This window comes from Calypte anna, chromosome 5A (assembly GCF_003957555.1).
Source record: "Calypte anna isolate BGI_N300 chromosome 5A, bCalAnn1_v1.p, whole genome shotgun sequence".
NCBI classification, from domain to species: Eukaryota; Metazoa; Chordata; class Aves; order Apodiformes; family Trochilidae; genus Calypte; species Calypte anna.
Genome location: NC_044251.1, coordinates 8756999 through 8774057, shown reverse-complemented (window position 1 = coordinate 8774057; position 17059 = coordinate 8756999). Strand labels below are relative to the sequence as shown.

Here is a 17059-nt window from a genome sequence, read left to right as displayed (position 1 = left end):
GGCATAGCAAAAAGGAGAGAGATCATTATTTGGGAACAAAGGATCAGGTACAGCAGCAGTGAGCAGCAGTCCCATGGCCTCTGTAATGAAGGTGTGAGTTTGTCTCCTGGGGTGTGCAAGTGTTGGAAGAGACCCTTGAAAGGGGCTGCTTCTTCCTGCAGCCCCTGGGGAGCCCTCAGGTATTGGCCTTTGTTGAAATGCTGAATGTTTTGATCACAACTGTGCTTGCAGAGTGGAGAACAGAGATTTGCTTGTGCTGCTTCTCTCCTCCTTGGAGCGTGCAGGATCCAGTGGAGGCCATGGAGGCAGAGCTTTAAGCAGCCTTCCCTCCCTTCAGAGGGATTCTAGGGTAAACTGTCCCCCTATCCATCACTTTAAGTGACCAGGGCAAATTATTTGTCACCTGCTCTAGAGTGGCCATGGGTGGGGGTGAAAGGCAAACCTGGGAGACCATGAGAGTCTCCCCTGGGCATGGGGCAGGAGATGGCAGGTGATGGCATTCTGCTCAGAAGTTTCTTTGGCCATTTGCAGGGATTTAAAGCCTTCCTTGAGTTGCAGTGGGGCATATGGGGAAGTGACCACCCTGCAGCATTTCAGTGCACTCTTATGAATGCTTTTCTTTTTTCTTTTTCTCCTCTTACTCATTTACCTTCTGCACATATCCAAACCAGAGCCCCCTTTTATGGTAAAAATGAAAACGATTTATTTATTTCCTGATACACTCTTGGATCATCTCTAGGGCTAATAGGAATCCAATCCTGGTTTTAACTTGAATTTCTTTTGTTTTATAATGTACGTATAATTGGAATTATTTTGATTTTGTGTCTGTTAATACTTTGCAAAAATTTGCACCAAGCCACTCTTCCAAAGTTGTTTTGGTTTTTATGGAGAATTAAAGCTGGTGGCCTTACTTTGTAAACTGAGGTGAACAAAGCTTTTTCTGTAAACCATCCTGAGGGGCTGGTCGTGAGCATCACTTTTACAGCCATGTGAGATACACAAATCCCTGCAAGCCCAGAGCTTTCACAGGCAGACTGGGTGGAACTGGAAGTGGTTGGAAGCTGCCATGAGGAGGAGGTTACCTCTCTGGGAGGGGGTAAGAGAAATCCCCTCTTCCCATTCTGACAGCTCTTGCAGAGGTTTGCTCAGGTAAGTGACCATGATGGTGACACAGGAGCTGCCCTGTTACAGCTCTGGGACATGGGGGTGGTGAGGAAGTGTAAACCCAGACCCAGAAGTTCTCTTACCTTCTCACTGGGTAATTACCTAAGTCACTTCCCATGACACCAAATCTGTCTCCTCTTTTTTTCCAGGTCTCCTCTTTTTTTCCCTGTCTCCTCTTCTTAAGGTAAGTGATATTTTTTTTCCAAATCTATACAGTTCTGTCAAACTTTTTGACACAGCTCAGGACACAGCTGTTATTAACACAACTTGTTCTTTTTCCTGCCATCCCCCTTGGGCTAGCAGCATGGTTTTCTTGCCAGCCAGCAAACCGGCAGTCCCAAGCTGGGTGGGCACCAACCTGGGTTATTTTTTGATGTATTTATCTAAAGAAATGCAGTAGCTGTTGGTGGTGACACTAGTGGCAGCAGAGGGAGTGCTGCAGGGTTTGGGTTGATTCTGAGGGTATTGTCCTTTTCAGGCCCAAACAGCAATGGGTTCTCCTGGAAAGAATGGAGACCCTGAATCAACAGACTGAAAATGCTTGGCTCTTACAGGCAGCTTTTGCATTCCAGAGAACAGAAACTGAGTGTCTAGGGAGGGACAAGTTGTGGTGTTTATGGTGTATTTATTTACAGGAACTTCTTAATTCTGCTGTAGACCCAAAGTAGTCTGTTTCCCCAACTGGGTTCCTTGGTCCTTCCCAACCTGGGAAGCCCCAAAGCTCCTGGGGCAGACACACACTCTGCAGTAAAGAATCTTCTCCACAGCTGAGGTGAAACAAGTAAGGTGAGGTTTGTCTTGTTGATTATTTTTTCTTTTCTTTTTCCCCCCAGCATGCCAATTGTCACGTGAGTTCTGTGGAAATAAGGTCTTGAGCAGAAATATGAACTTCATGATGCTGTAAACCACTTTTTCTTCTCATCCATCATAAGTTAGCAAGGTAAATTAATTTTTATATTATCACATTTTTTTTGAAATAGGGAAAATTCAAGTCTCTTAAAGGGGATGACAAGTGGTGACAATAACAGCAGGAGGTGATGGTGTGCAGCATGTTTCAGAGTTGCATCTTAAATTACAGGATTATCAGAACATTTAGTTTATTACCAATTACATTAGCTATGTCTTCCAGTAACGAAGAAAAACTATTGCTGCCACTGATAAATGACAGACATTATTTATAAGGAAATAGTTCTTTGCCTTCTTGGTCTCCCTCACTAAAAAACAGCCAACGCTGAAACCCCCAAGATGGAGAAACAGCCACAGAGGTCCTGTGTATCACAGTCTTTTTGAATAGCCTTCCATATGTATAAAGATGCAACACACAGTGCAAAGTTTAATTTATTTATTTTTTTAAATCCTGTCAGAAATATAGCTGTGCATTATTTACAAAATATATTAAACAATCTATTGATACCTGCAAGGGAACAGGAGTACTTCCATTCTGGTGAAGCACAGATCAATATAAACCTTTAAGACTGACCCCAGAATAATCTTTTGCATCCACCATCAGTGTATCTGACATGAAAGCTTCTCTAAGTAAGAACTGAAAGGCCACCCTGGGTTTTTTTGGTTCTGTCATTAGCAAGTTTAATCCCTTGATAGCAAACCTGACCAGGCAGATCATGAGACCACTTAAAAAACAAGTCAATACATCTTACGTTATCTGAGCTCCCCATATACATTACATACCAACATTATGAGTGAAATAACTTTGCCCTGCCCTGCAGGGGAAGATTTAGAAGCAAAAATAAAACACATTTGCAATACATTATAACTGGAAAATTTGTGCCATAGCAACTCTGCAAATACAGATACTAAGGGCTGACTTAGAACACTGACTTAGAACACATTCAAAGACAACAGAAATTTGGAAGATAAAAGCTAAGCCATTTTTCTTAACCACCTTGAGACCCAGTAATGGGGCAAAGCATCAAGAGTTACAGAACTAAAGAACCCCATTTCTGAAGAAATTACACAGGCACCTGATTAAATCCCTGTATTTCTTGGCATTTGCTTTAGAGGCACCTCTAACTCCCTGCATACCTTACTGCCTGTATTTAAGCTGTTCTAGAGTTATACCTCAATCCACCATGGTAAAATGATTGCTCAAATGAAAAGATGAGATTTGGAGTAAAAGGAAAAGATGCTGTTTCATTGAAATTATAATTTCACATAGTAACTGAATCTGTTTTGCTAACCTTAGAAAAGTTTGAATAATAGTCAGCAATACTACACATTGAAATAGTAACTGTGTACTCAGCAGTTCTCCCCTTAGCTGAAGATGACATTCTTATTGGTAAAGAAAGCTCTGAAACAAACTGTTGAATTAACATTTTTTTCATTAACATTTAAAATTTTTGTGATAGATTTAAAGTGACCCATTGGAAATTAGCTCTGAAAGTCTCTCATGTAAACTCTGGCATTACAGTAATTTGCTAAGATCTGATACACTTCTGTCTTGGGAGGACACTCAGTTTGGTGGCAGGTTTGAAGTAATTCAGCTGGACATGGTATCCTCACACAAACCAGTACTAAACAGAAGGGTACTGTCTGTGTGTATAATACTCTAGCAGCCACAGCAACGAGTGCTCTGTTTACTGCTGCTGCTCTGTTGGGTTTGTATTTTACTATTCCCAAGTGGTAATTTTAATCTGATGCAGGCAGGCAGAGTACCCTCCCAAATCAGTTCATTGTAGCAATCTTTCATTAGACATACAGATTAAGCTTGTGCTCCTTCCTCATGGATGATCCCATGGGGCTGCTCTGATGAGGCTAAATAGTATTAACTTAAGCTGCAGTGTCTTACATCTAGGTTGGTTTAGTAGTTTGGAGAAATAATACACATACACTTGTGCATGGCTTAGTTCTTTCTTCAATATCAGAGTGTACATAACTTACATGGTGAACAAAACTTTTCTTCCTTCCTTTTAAAGACAAGAGTCAGAACTTTACCAGCACCATGATAGGTTGAAAGTTTTAGCACCAGTGAACTTGGACTGCTCAGTTTCTACTGGTCAAAATAAGCACTGATACAGCATACAGTCAGTACAGGGAACAGTAATACATGCAACATCAGGAAGCTTATGAATTGCTGACATGGTGAATCTAGTGTTTGGTGCATCAGCCACTCCAGAAGCCAGAGCTTTTCTGCTAAGAGCAAATAGGACTGCAATTCCTCCTCACCCTGTGCCATTAATGAGCTTTTCTTCCCCTCCAAAGTGCTGAGGGGAGCCCAGCTCCTCTTCTCTGCTGGGACAGGCAGCTCTCCACTGAGAAATCACAGCAGACAACAGAGCTCTTATGTCACCCAGAACACCAAGAGATCACTCGAGCAGTTGCAGGGCACAAGTTCAGTTTTGGTACAAGTTCAGGTGTCAGCAACAGTAAAACAAATTCTGCATCACTGTTCCTACTTAGCACACAGATTTTCACAGGTACTCACTGGCAACCTGAAAAAAAGTCCAGTGCTGGAAAAAGATCCCACCAGCAAAAAGGTCTCTCATCCAAATGCGACATTTTCATCTCTCTGGTGATGGTGACTGACATCACACACAGAAAGGTTTATCAAGATAAAGCCAGGGGAAGCAGTTTCAGACCACATTACAAACTATTTCTTCAGTGAACTCAGACTAATTCAGCCCTCTCCACAACACTACCATGTCTTCCAGAAATACAAGGATCAACTCTACATTGAGATGCAACTTCCTGAAGCTAACTCCACAGGGGAAAAGGGTCAAAGCCTCAACATAAGGTAATGTGAGCAAAATCTTAACCTGACTCCAGATTTCAAGAGAAGCATACCCAATTCAGAATTCCAGCTAAGGCAATAAAGAAACTGCCTCCATTTTCCTGAGCTCCATGAAAAACAAACACCCCCTCCATATTTATGAACTTAGCTATTTCTCTGCTACATCATCTATTCCAAGGCACTGAGGTGAAAAGAGTTACAGGTCTTTCCTGCTGTGCCAATTAACACACTGAGGTGTTCAGGTACTTTGATAGGATTTTCATGTATGCAGTTAAATTAACAGCCCTTAATTCACTTGCTAGAGAAGTATCTTATTACTTGAAGAGAACAATACCAAATAGATGAGCAGATGACCTCAGAAAGAAAGAATATGTCTACCAGCAACATCAACAGTCTCCTCAGGTGAAAACCAGCTGCGTTGGCAACTCTTTTATTTTTACACACACAGCTTATAGGGATGGTCACACACGTTTGTCACCCGTGTTGGAGGAACAGGAGCAGTGTCCCCATCCCTGTGTTCAGGGCCCATCAGCACTGCGGGGCTGGAACCCCTCCCTGCGCAGGGCGTTGAGGTCGAGGCGCGTGAGGACCTCGCAGCGCACCAGGAGGGTGTCGTCTTTGATGAAAAGTCTCTGCTTCAGGGCCTGCAGGTGCATGAAGGTGACGTAGCCAAAGCCCTTGGGGTTGCGGTGGATGGTGGGTCTCTGGAAGGCCAGCAGCTCTGGCTTGGCCTCCATCACCTCCTCGTGGTTCTGCCTTTCTGGGCCCTCGGACTGGTCAAGGATGGAGAGGCGGATGGTGCCCTGGAAGGGCCACGGCAGGTGGCTGTCGTACTCCCCCTGCATGGTGTGCACGAAGAGGGAGATGAAGTTGGCGCAGCGCTGGGCGCTGGGCAGCTGGATGTGCAGCCTCAGGCACAGCTTGTAGCCGGGCTTCCCCGTGTAGAACCCGGGGCTGTGCATCACGACGGGTCTCTCCTCCTCCTGGGCCTTCTGCAACCCGCTGAAGTTCTCGATCTTCCAGATGTAAATCCCGTTGCACTGCTGGGCCTCCATCTCCGTCACCTTCCCCTCCAGGCTCCGGATGGTGCGTTTGAGCTCCGCCATCTGAGTGTTCTGGGTTTCCATTTTAGCTATGAGTTCCCTGATCTGATGGTCCTGCCTCACCAGGCGCCCCTCCAGCTGCTGAATTGTCTCCTTGAAGTTCTCCACCTCCGGGTTGCAGTCGTAGGCTGCGTGTGAGACGTGTGAGAAGAGGGCGGGCTCAAAGGGCAGTCCGTTGAGGAAAGGCACAGGGTTTGTGGCAGTCACACTGATGTTCTGGAAGCTCTGAGCCATCATTCTCATGTGGACCTGAGTGAACTCCTGCATGTGCCGTGCCAGTTCGTTCCTTTGCATCTAAAATTGAAGAGAACGTTAGGAAGAGCTCAAACCTGACCTGTGATCACATCTGACACCTGGCTCTGTTCAAATGCCAGGGGGCAAATATTGGCCAGCTTACAAGAGTGACAGGGTGCAAATTAGCATTATATTTCCTTCACTGATCTGCTAAAATGCTCCAGAATAAATGATGATAAGATAATTTTTAAAAATAGGTATTAAACGACTAGAAATGAGTATCCAGATTAAATAATTTTAAAAGTTAAAATTTAAAGCACTGTCTGGTTTTCTTCACTGAACTCTTAAGAGCCGCAATGGTGTTTGGTCACAACTTTGGAAAAAATGCTAGAAGCTGCTTTACCAACATAAAAGCTGGGTTAATAAAAGCAAGTCCATCAAGCAAATTATTCAGAATCAGAGGATTATAAAGTTTTTTAAACTTGGGAAGAAATTTTGACAGGTGCAGTATCAACGTATAGTGTTTTAGAATTACAACGCTGCAGAACCAAAGCCCACAAACCACTGAAGATTTGGGCTGGTGAATGAGGCAACAACGGGAAAACATTTTAAAAAAGCACAATGCAGCACAACAACAGCCATGTGGAAGGTCTGCAATTCCTGGTTCTGATGCAAAGCTCACCTTTTCAGGACACCCAAAGGAACTGTAAAAACATGGCACTGGGGCAGTAGGACAATCATTGTCATAATGGTTAGGCATCTAAAACACATGAGATTTGAAATTAATTTTTCCATCAACAGTATTATTTTATTACTAAAACCTAAAAGAATAGGGCACATATGACTTGTTTAAATATCATAATGGAGCAGAACACAAGCTTAACATAAATTAGAAATTAATTCTAAAGCATTACCTAGTTTTGTATTTTCTGCTCTTTGTATTTTTACAGCTTTTTATTCTATCTAAATACAGATTTTTGCCTTTCTTGTTACTGAACTCGATCCTGCTTTTCAGAAGATCATTCTTTTTTTTTTAACCTAGGTTATTAACACAGTTGCCATTTAAAGAGAGGCTGCAAATAATATATATATATAATTTTCCAGTTGATGAAGTTATTGTTGGATAGGAGAAATAATAGATATTACAAAAGTAATGGACAATCAGAATTCTAACCAGCATCTACAGTTATTTGTAGCTACTTTCCCACAGTAGCTTTCCAATTACTAATGCTCTCCCTCTCTGCCCAAATCAAAGCCTTGTCTTCCAATATCTCTCATACCCACTGGTTATGAGTATTTTTTAACCTCCATCTAGTATTCTTTAACCTTCATTTGGTATTCTTTAACCTCCATTCAAGACCAGAACCATGCAGCATGGCCCCTGTTCGTGGCCAGACTGTAACTGAGAGCTGGGACAGCATTTAAAACAGTATTACACCTGCACTGGATGCAACATTTTCAGAGACAGAAAGGGAAAAAATTATTAGCTAGTAGACAAAAATTTTAGATTTAAGCAGCAATGTAAATACCAAAGATCTGACCCAGGTAGAGCACAGAGCAAGGTGTCTCTTACCTGTTCTCTGATGAGAACTGTGTTGCAGTATTCACAAAATACATTGGCGAGTGGGCAGGTTTGGTCATGAAGCTTAGATGTCAGAGAAAAAGAGAAAATAAAAGCTACACAATTTAAAAGAATTATAATCACCTCTGATGAGACTTTTAAGTTTTAATTTACATGTCAAATTTTGCATTTAGCTGTATGCAACTGTGAAACAAAGACAATTCCATTATTCTGGATAATATGTTTTCTATGATTAGTGCTGTTTTCCTGGGCTCATGTGAGATTCATGAAGTTGCAGATACATTATTTCCTAAAGCTCTGATGCTCCAAAGAGTCTGAATTTATCCAGAAGTTTCTGAAATTCATGTTCAATTGCACTGGTCCTAATTACTTACTTTTTGCATTGTTGGACTATATGAGGTATTTTTGTTTGACAGTTCCCAATATGGTATAAAATTAATAGTCCTTGAGATAAAACACATCCACATACAGCTACAGAAAACCACATACATATGCAGATGAAGAATTGGAAGCTCAACCCAAGTAAAAAATGCAAAGCCAGGAGAATTCAGAAGAGATCTTGGTCTTGTATATCAGCAGATCTCCCCAAAACATGTGTCTCCTCACATCTTTTCTGCCAAACATAAAAACTGAACATGAGATATTTCTTTGGCAGTAGATACATTGCTTTGGCCCCTTTGATGTCAAGGCCAAACCCTAATGATTCTTACTCAACTCTTTTCACACTAAAGAGTTCCCAAGAATTTTGTATTTGAGTGCAATCCTCTCCCCAGCTCTTGCCTGTTCCAGACTAATGCCCCGAGTCTGCATTCTCACCTGTGCAACACAAAGAGCTATTCCAGACCCAAATGTGTTTGGTTTTGTTTTATAAACTAATGTTGCACTTAAAAACAGCCCCCTGTGAATAAGGTTGAAAACCTGAGATGCCTGCTAAATACCTCTTTATCTTCATAGGCCATAGATGTGGCACAGTTGGGACAGCAGACTTGGCGCCTGGGGCACTCCTGTGTCATGTGCTCTTTCAGGTGATTCTTCTGGAAGGCTCCTTGGCACTGTGGACATTCCACAGGGGAAAAATCACACTGCAGCTGGTGGTCCTGAACAAGGAGAGAAGAGGGATGTGACACCACACACAGATACAAGTATTTCCTCTGTTCTTGCAGATAAAGCACAGCCAGAGGGACAAACTGGAATCTCTCCTTCCTGAAAGCAAATCTGTACACACTGGTAACTGCCTCACTGCTTAGATCAGGACTGCACGTGTTGAGAGCCTTAAAAATGCTTTCAGATAGAAATTTAGTTTTACATTTATCCATTTTGTTTTTCCAAAACTATTATTTCAACTAATATACCTGGCTGCTTTGAGAGAATATTAAACTGACTTGTTTGTGAAGTACAGATAGAGCTGATCAAAATATCAACAATAATGATCCTAAAGAGAAAGCTGCATTAATACAATTTTCATCCACTCCAATGCTCACTTGAGAATCACCTAATTGCATGAAACACTCATTTAAAAAGAAGCCCATGTAGCTGGTATTGAATAGACAATGCACTGTATCAGCATGTAGAGGTATCAGGCATGAACATCTTAAGTTATTTTGAAATTTTACTTGTCTGTAAAACCACAGTTCCATATTTCCAAAGCTTATTCTCACCTCTAAATGCCTCAGCTCCATCTTCATGCTGCAGCCCTTGTTGGGACATTTAACCATTAATGAAAGGATTTCTCGTTTAGCAAAGTTATCAGGAAAAAGTTGATTTTCGAGAAGAATTTCATTGTCTACTGGACACTTGTGACCTGCATCTCTACACAGAAAAGAAAGCAAAAAGGGATTACAAGTTTCCTTTGCTCTTCATTTAATCAGAACAGAATTAAGAGCTGACAAGTGGCAGGAAGGAAATCTGCAACAAAGTACAGTGAATATTCCCCTAATTTTCCTTCTAATTAAAACAGAGGTATGAAAAGCAAAGCCAGAATAGTTTTGTTTAAAGAAAAAGCCTTCTCTGTGACTCTTGGCAAGGGAGCAGTCCATCCTAGAAGCTAAACCAGTTGGCATACACTTCCAGCACAGCACCCAAAGATTTCCTTCCTGCCCCTTGTCAGCTCTTAATTCTGCTTTTCAGCTAAACAGAGGTTCTAGTATTTGGAGAGCTCTACTACATGGTCTAAGTTAACTCTGACCTAAGACACAGGAAAAGAAAGATCAGAGTGAGATTTAATGCATCTGAGCTTAGTTCCTCTAAAGCTGGTAGACATTTTACAGGGATTTCTAAGCTATGATTTACAGTTACTTAGGTTGATAAGCTTATTCACTGCCATGATTCATAGCACTACAGACTGCTTTGTTTAAAAAGATGCCAAGACTTTCTCAGAGGAAAACATTCACTGTGAACAAATCCATCTGATCTCATCTTTCCCTTATGTTAAAACATTTAAGACTCCAGCCTGCTCTTGTGTACACATCTCCCTCCCACTCCCTCACATGCCAGCCTAGTTTCCTCTCTCAGCACTGTGTTCCAGGCTATTCCCTGATTACCTCCTCTCTTCAAGGAGAGGTTCTCTCTTCAGGGAAGCTGGTGATTTCCAGAGAGGATCTGAAAGCATAATTTTCATGTCTGCACTAAGAAACCATCTTATGTCTAGATGTCAGCAGTTATAAAAGAGAAGCAATCACAGGGAAAAGACAGGTTTTATAAACCTGGGCAGAAAATGGATTTTATTTGAAGGATCTGGACACTTTTTAAAAAGTTATTCTTAATGTTTGCTCAATCAAATTTGTAGATTAATAACCTGGGTAAAATTTTATAAACAGGAACATATCTAAAGTTGATGCAGCCCCCTAACTCCTGACATTTTAGCCAGACATGGTGTTTATCAGAAAACCTCTTCAGCTAATTATAAATACTTAGAGTTCTATTAGCCTTCACTAGAAAGGCATCTCAAGCAGAGTCCTACTCAGTGTACACTGCCCTGCTATGCTCTGCCTTGGTAAGTTATTTCCTATTTAAAGCAGCTCCCTCCCACAGATCTCCCTTTACCTTATGGATTTGACAATGCAGGCTTTGCAGAAGCGGTGTCCACACGGTGTCTGCACTGCTTCCCGAAGAGCCATCAAGCAGATGGGACACTCATATTTACTTTCCAAGGGAGGATCAAACTCTACATCATATCCTTGTGTTTCCTCTGTGAAAGAACTTGGCAGGTTCCCAGTCCCACTGCTAACACTGTCTTCCTTAGCTCCTCCACTGCAGGCACTGGCCATGGCTCTACAGCAGCCACTTTCCACCTCTGGAGCTCCACAGCTGTTACCACCATAGAGCAAACTCATAGTAGCTCCTCAAGTGCTACATGGAAGCCCTGTACAAGACAACAAAAAGGTGTGTTAATTTAAAGTATTCCAACACCTCCCCTTTCACTCAAGAACAAATTTTATTTCTAACCAGAAACACCGGGCTAGTGGTGCAGGTTTAGTTCTGTGCAAAAATCACCGTTTCTGTTTTGTCCCCGTTTCTGTTTTTCTCTTTTTAACATATCTTTTGATATATAGAAAAAAGCAGCTCAGTTCACAGACCTTTCTGCTATCTCTTTGATGTGACAACCTAATTTCTGTAGAAAGAGAAACGCTCTTTCTCCTTGCTATGTTTACTGAAAATACCTCTTCACTCCTTCAGTGCAATTTACTTTTAAAGCACACAACTCTAATTTGCATTAAAAATGGTGTACAAAATGAAATTTTATTGGATGGAAACAGCTTCATTCCATATTCTCTTCGCAGTGAATAAATGTCACTTAACATTTTCTGCACACAGAAATTCACAGTATAGGATTCACAGCTGTTTAGGTGCATGCCCCTATATAAAATGGAAGTACAAGTGCTCAAACCAAGCACATGAAATTCCAATATACACCACTGCTGACAACATGTTAAAACTGCCAACAGGACTTTAAATTAAGAAGCTACACATGAGATAAAATTAATATTTCCACAGCTCAAAAGCTATCTAGCAACTACTAGTGCTCCCAGTTCTTGCTCACCTTTCTGCTCTCCCAGTGTAGCTGGCAGGAAGGACAAGGGACATGACTGTAAGAACAGAAGATAAAAGTCACTTTTTGCTGAAGAGCAGTGCAGGGCACAGTAAAGCCTCTTTTTACAAGACTGCTTACAAAGTAGGTTGAACTCACAGGAATGAAATAATAAAAGATAAAATGCAGGTATCCCCACATTGCAAACATTTCTGCACTGAATGAGGGAAAAGGTCTAAATAACAACTCTAAATCCTAGGTGTCCAAGAAATTTCCCTCTACCTCAACTATCTGATGGTTACAACCACTTTCTTAGAATCCTGTTTTAGTCAGGTTTCTATGCAACTTTTTAATTGAAACTCAGGTTCTGATCACCAGGTCAGAGCAGTCTGAAGGTTACAGGTCACTAATCCCAGACTGATCTTTTGCAAAGCAATTTGGGCCAAGTCCCCCTTGGAATGTCAGCCTATTCCAGTCACTGTAACACCACTCTATTATTAGCAGAATTAGGACATTAGGAATGGAAAACAGGATTAATTAGTGCTATCATGCTATCACTGTACAAGCTCTTTTTTTCCGGTCACCTAAACAACAACAACAAAATCAAACCAAAACTTCAATTTTGTTATGTAAATCTGTGAATTTCTGCTTTGTTGAGGTATGCAGAGGTATGAGAAGTAAATGAGAGTGACGTTCCTGACATTGGCAAAATCCTGTTAGGGTAGAGAGTCTCAAAGCAGACTTTGGCAGTCTGGAGTTGTACTGAAGTGGTCAGCAATGTTTACTTTCTGCAGAAATAACTCCATAGCAGAGCTGTCTTGGACTACATCCAAGGAGTGATGTTTTCTTCATTTCCAGTTCTCTGCCCCCACATATTATTCCTCTACACTACCTACTCCACCAGGCTTTATAATCAGGGCTCTGAAACACAACAGGAATACAAAGAAAACACCAAATAAATTCCCAGCAGTTGCTTCAGGCACAGCACAGCAACAACCAAGTTAAGCCCATGGAACTGAGCAGCTCACCCCGGTAACTTAGAATGGAAGCAGAAGAAACAATACTTCAAAAGAGTCTCTGTGACAAGGATTTTTTTAGACTGCCATCAGCAGGTCTTGTATCTCTGGAGAAAAAGCAAACTAACCTGAGACTAAGAAAGCAAAGAGGAACATGTATCCCTTTAGCAATGTCACAAGGAATTCAGGAAGTTGCTAGGAGGAAAATACATTCAGCTCTACCCAATTTCAGCTGTCACACAAACTGCAGAGATGTGTGCAACTCATCCCTTGGGCTCTTCCCAGGAAAAAACCCCATACACTCTGAAATCTTGTTCTTATAAGGAAGAAAACAGGATCTGACTCGATATAATCTTGATTGCTGAATGCTTTGTATATTTAAGTGCTGTGCAAGTGGTGTCCTCTTTGCACATTCAGATGATCTGTACAGACATAGCAGGTATCTCCTACATTCAGTTTACAGAGACAAAAATCCTAAACCAGAGTAATTTTAACTGAGTAAGTCACTGCACCCAGCCCACAGGAATCCCCTTGTGCAGTGATCCACTCCCCTCTCAGATGGAGGTTTTTGTCTCTATATGACCAAGGGGGATATAAAAAAAGAAGTGCAAGTACGACTGGCTCCTCTTTTTACGTGGGGAAAGTCAGGCACAGAGGCAACTTAAACCAGGTGATTAAGAGTCAGAATTCTGCTCTCATCTTTGCATCTCATCTGTCATAAGACAGGACTCCTCCCAGTACTCTGATCCATTTCTGTGGAATCACATCTTATCTGTGAGGCAAATCTTCCTTCCTCTGCACATATTTATAGGTGTGGGCTGAGTCACAATTTTCCAAATGAAAAAGCAGTGTTACGACCATTGACTGAGGCCCAATTACTCCAATTCCTCTAAAAGTTGCAACTACTGGAGCAGGAAATAGTTCTGTTTCTTGTGGCATTTATTTTACTCTGCAAAGTAGGAACCCAAATTTGATCTTGAACAGAACGAAAGATTACAGAACAGCAGAGTTTGAAATCTCAGGACAGGCCTTTCCCCTGATGAGGGTGGAGCAGAGCAATCTGAGTCTCCTGCAGCAGTTCTGAATGTTCCCCCACTGAGGAGTGGAAGAGATTTTCAGGACAGAAGGTGGATTTTAAAACTCAAACTACTGTATACCAAAACCTCCACATTAGACTGATGTCCTTCCTTTTTTTACAAGCAATGTAAAGCCTAACACAATCCCCCACAAACCACATGATTTTTTCTTCCTATTGATAAGCTGATATTCTTTCTCTGTGCTGAATCAAATACAACAATTTGCAAATATTAATTTGTAATAGCTTGCTATTGCCATGAAAAGGAAGGTTTTCAGTACTTATAAGTGTTGAATACAATTAATTTCCACGTGCCCTTCCTATAAAAATTCAATCAGCCATATAAGTAAGGAAATCCCTACAGAAGACTTAAGATCCTGTTCTTACTTAAGTGTACAAAGATAATTAATCTCCTTGTGGCCTGGCCAGCAGGGGAATGCCCTTCAGTACCACATGGACAGAAAAAACCTGGTCCAACTTTTCTTCTTCTTGCCTTGCTGAGAACAATTTTGTGCACAGAGATTTCTGGGTCATGAGACTGACAGACCAGTGGAGTGACTTGGGGTAATTTGTTTATGAAGCAATGTTTGCAACATATTTGCAACTTTTTTCCCAGGCATATCAATCAGTGGCCTTTTGTTTGATAAGCACTGTGTGTCTGCACTGTGAGCTTTGGAACTGTCACCACGGGGGCCTCACAAACTTCTTTGTGAGGCAAAGGCAATCAAAAAACAACAATAAAAGCTCATTAGACAGGACAAGAGTTTGTGCTGCTGGAGCACAGTGCTCTTTGGGGTTTTTCAAGGTGATTTTGCTGCCAGGCTTTAATCATGGATGTATTTTGGTACTTCAGTGTTACTTAGAAGACCAGATGGTGGCATATTCCCAGTTATGTTCATATTTTATCCTCCTTAATTAAAAACAAATTGAATTTTTGTGAGCAGTAGAAGTACATCCTACTGTATTTAACATCAAAATATTGCATGGGTTTTTCCACAATCAAAAAACCAACTCAGTCAAAAATTCCCCAAACCTTTCTTCTTTTTATTAATTTTAGGAGACATTTCAGGAAACTGTGGATTGTTCAGATTAAGAGGCACAAGGAAAGCATTCTCAGTGAGAAGAACAATACTACTTAATTCTTTAGCAGACTCTCCTCTCTTTGGCCTCTGCCCTCCCTTTGCAGACAGAACACCAAGCTATGCAGGGGACATTTCTGCCTCTCTCTGCAGATCTGCTGAGAATTTAAGATGCTGCAATAATGGGGACAGAGCCAACATCAGGACAGAAAGTATTTCACAGAGAGGCAGGGAGAAGTATGGCTGTGAACAGACATCATTTCTGCATGGCACAGTCTCCAAGCTAGAGTTAATCACCAATTCAGTCAACAAACATCAGTAAAATGACTTGAGACTCTGGGAAAAGTGAATTAAGTACTCATTCTGAAATAACTCAGACATTTATCCTTCTCACTTTACCCTTACATGTATTTCTGTGGGGGTTTTTGATGTGTGTTATACCCAGAATTTTGTATCATTAGTTTTCACACTCTGGACCCCAAACTTTTTATATTTATTTAACTAATCTGTGCTACTGAGCTACAAAAACTACTGTTCTTGGCACACTAAACTCATGGAAGTTTAGCAAATGAAGAAAAAGCACAATCCCCTCTGGAAGTTTTTAATTCTGAAGTTCTATTATGTATATATGTATATCATAGAACCATAGAATGGGCTGGGTTGGAAGGGACCTCAGAGATCATCGAGTCCAACCCTTGAACCACCGTTGCGGTTGCTAGACCATGGCACTGAGTGCCACATCCAGTCTCTTTTTAAATATCTCCAGGGACGGAGAATCCACTACTTCCCTGGGCAGCCCATTCCAATGTCTGATCACCCTCTCCAGAAAGAAATTCTTTCTAATAACCAACCTAAACCTCCCCTGGCACAACTTGAGACCGTGCCCTCTTGTCTTGTTGAAAGTCGTCTGGGAAAAGAGCCCAACCCCCCCCTGGCTCCAACCTCCTTTCAGGGAGTTGTAGAGAGTGATGAGGTCTCCCCTGAGCCTCCTCTTCTCCAGGCTGAACAGCCCCAGCTCCCTCAGCCTCTCCTCATAGGGTCTGTGCTCGAGTCCCTTCACCAGCCTGGTTGCCCTCCTTTGGACCCGCTCCAGGACCTCGATATCCTTCCATATGTATCTATGTATACATGTATGTATGTATACATGTATATGTATTTATTGTGTGCACTGCCCTTTTAAACACAGTAGCACATTTTCTGGAGCAGAGAGCAGCAGAGCACTGAGCCCACAGTGCCAGCCTTACAGAACCATTTGTCCACCTGTACCTTGCTGCCTCCCCATTCAGCACCCTGAGCCCCACAGCTGCTGGTGAGAGCTGCAGGGATGTGGAACACCTGCAAATCAGGCCCAGAACGGCACAAGACGTGAAAATTATCCAATTATCCAACCGCTTTTATCTGCATCCTTCTGTGATTTTTTTTTTCTTTTTTGTTTTTTTTTTCTGGAGGCTGCAGAGGCCCCAGCAATGCCGGGACACCCCCGGCCCTCACTGCTGCCTCTCTCCGGGCCCGTCCCGGGAGTTCAGACGCAGAAGGATGAGGAGGATGATGATGAGGAAGATGAGGAAGATGAGGATGATTCCTCCATCCCCCCCAGCCCCAGCTGAAGCTGCCGAGCCCGCCTGGGGATGTGTCACAGCCCTTCAGCTGGCCCCGCAGTGTCCCTCCCGGGGCCGTTTTGCCTCCTTCACCTTCACCCCCCCTCAGACACCGCGCAGACGCCGCACCCGCGGAGGAGGCCCAGGTAGGGGTGTGGATGCGTGTGGGTGTTACGCGCCGCGCTCCCAGCCCGCAGCCCCGTTCCCGGAGGCAGAACCAACCCGGCTGCACCCCGCCGGACCCCATCAAGCCTGTCCCCCCGCATCCAGCCCCGGGGAGGGGCAGCGCCCAGCCCGTACTCACTGCGGAGCGCTCCCCGCACGCCGACACTTCCGCCTTCTCCTGCGGGGCGGCGGTGGCGCAGGGCGCGCTGGGAGCACCGGGACCGCGCTGCCTGCAGCGCCCCCTGTCGGGCCGGAGGGGAGGTTCGGT

At 42.7% G+C, this 17059-nt stretch overlaps 1 protein-coding gene across 2 annotated transcripts; it reads right to left on the bottom strand.

The window, feature by feature from the left end:
• Positions 1–2494: 2494 nt before the first annotated feature.
• On the bottom strand, positions 2495–16993 carry TRAF6 (TNF receptor associated factor 6). Of its 2 annotated transcripts, XM_030452418.1 has the most exons (8): positions 16931–16993; positions 11871–11916; positions 10874–11192; positions 9490–9640; positions 8770–8928; positions 7823–7894; positions 6932–7009; positions 2495–6309 (listed from the first exon to the last, which is right to left on the bottom strand). In XM_030452418.1, exons 3-8 carry the CDS (start codon positions 11161–11163, stop codon positions 5431–5433), a joined length of 1629 nt encoding a protein of 542 aa, XP_030308278.1. In that variant the 5' UTR covers positions 11164–11192; positions 11871–11916; positions 16931–16993; the 3' UTR covers positions 2495–5430. The 2 variants fall into 2 exon arrangements, with proteins under 2 accessions (XP_030308278.1, XP_030308279.1); XM_030452419.1 differs by lacking the exon at positions 11871–11916 and having other exon boundaries at positions 16931–16986.
• Between the last annotated feature and the right edge of the window lie 66 nt (positions 16994–17059).

What these genes read in the sequence shown, in the direction of transcription:
- TRAF6 (XM_030452418.1), bottom strand. Translation starts at nt 11,163, where the DNA reads ATGAGTTTGCTCTATGGTGGTAACAGCTGTGGAGCTCCAGAGGTGGAA. An exon ending in TGGCCTATGAAGATAAAGAG is followed by an intron (nt 7,895 to 8,769) that starts GTATTTAGCAGG and finishes CTGACATCTAAG; the next exon opens with CTTCATGACCAAACCTGCCC. An exon ending in CCTTTGGGTGTCCTGAAAAG is followed by an intron (nt 6,310 to 6,931) that starts GTGAGCTTTGCA and finishes CTTCAATTTTAG; the next exon opens with ATGCAAAGGAACGAACTGGC.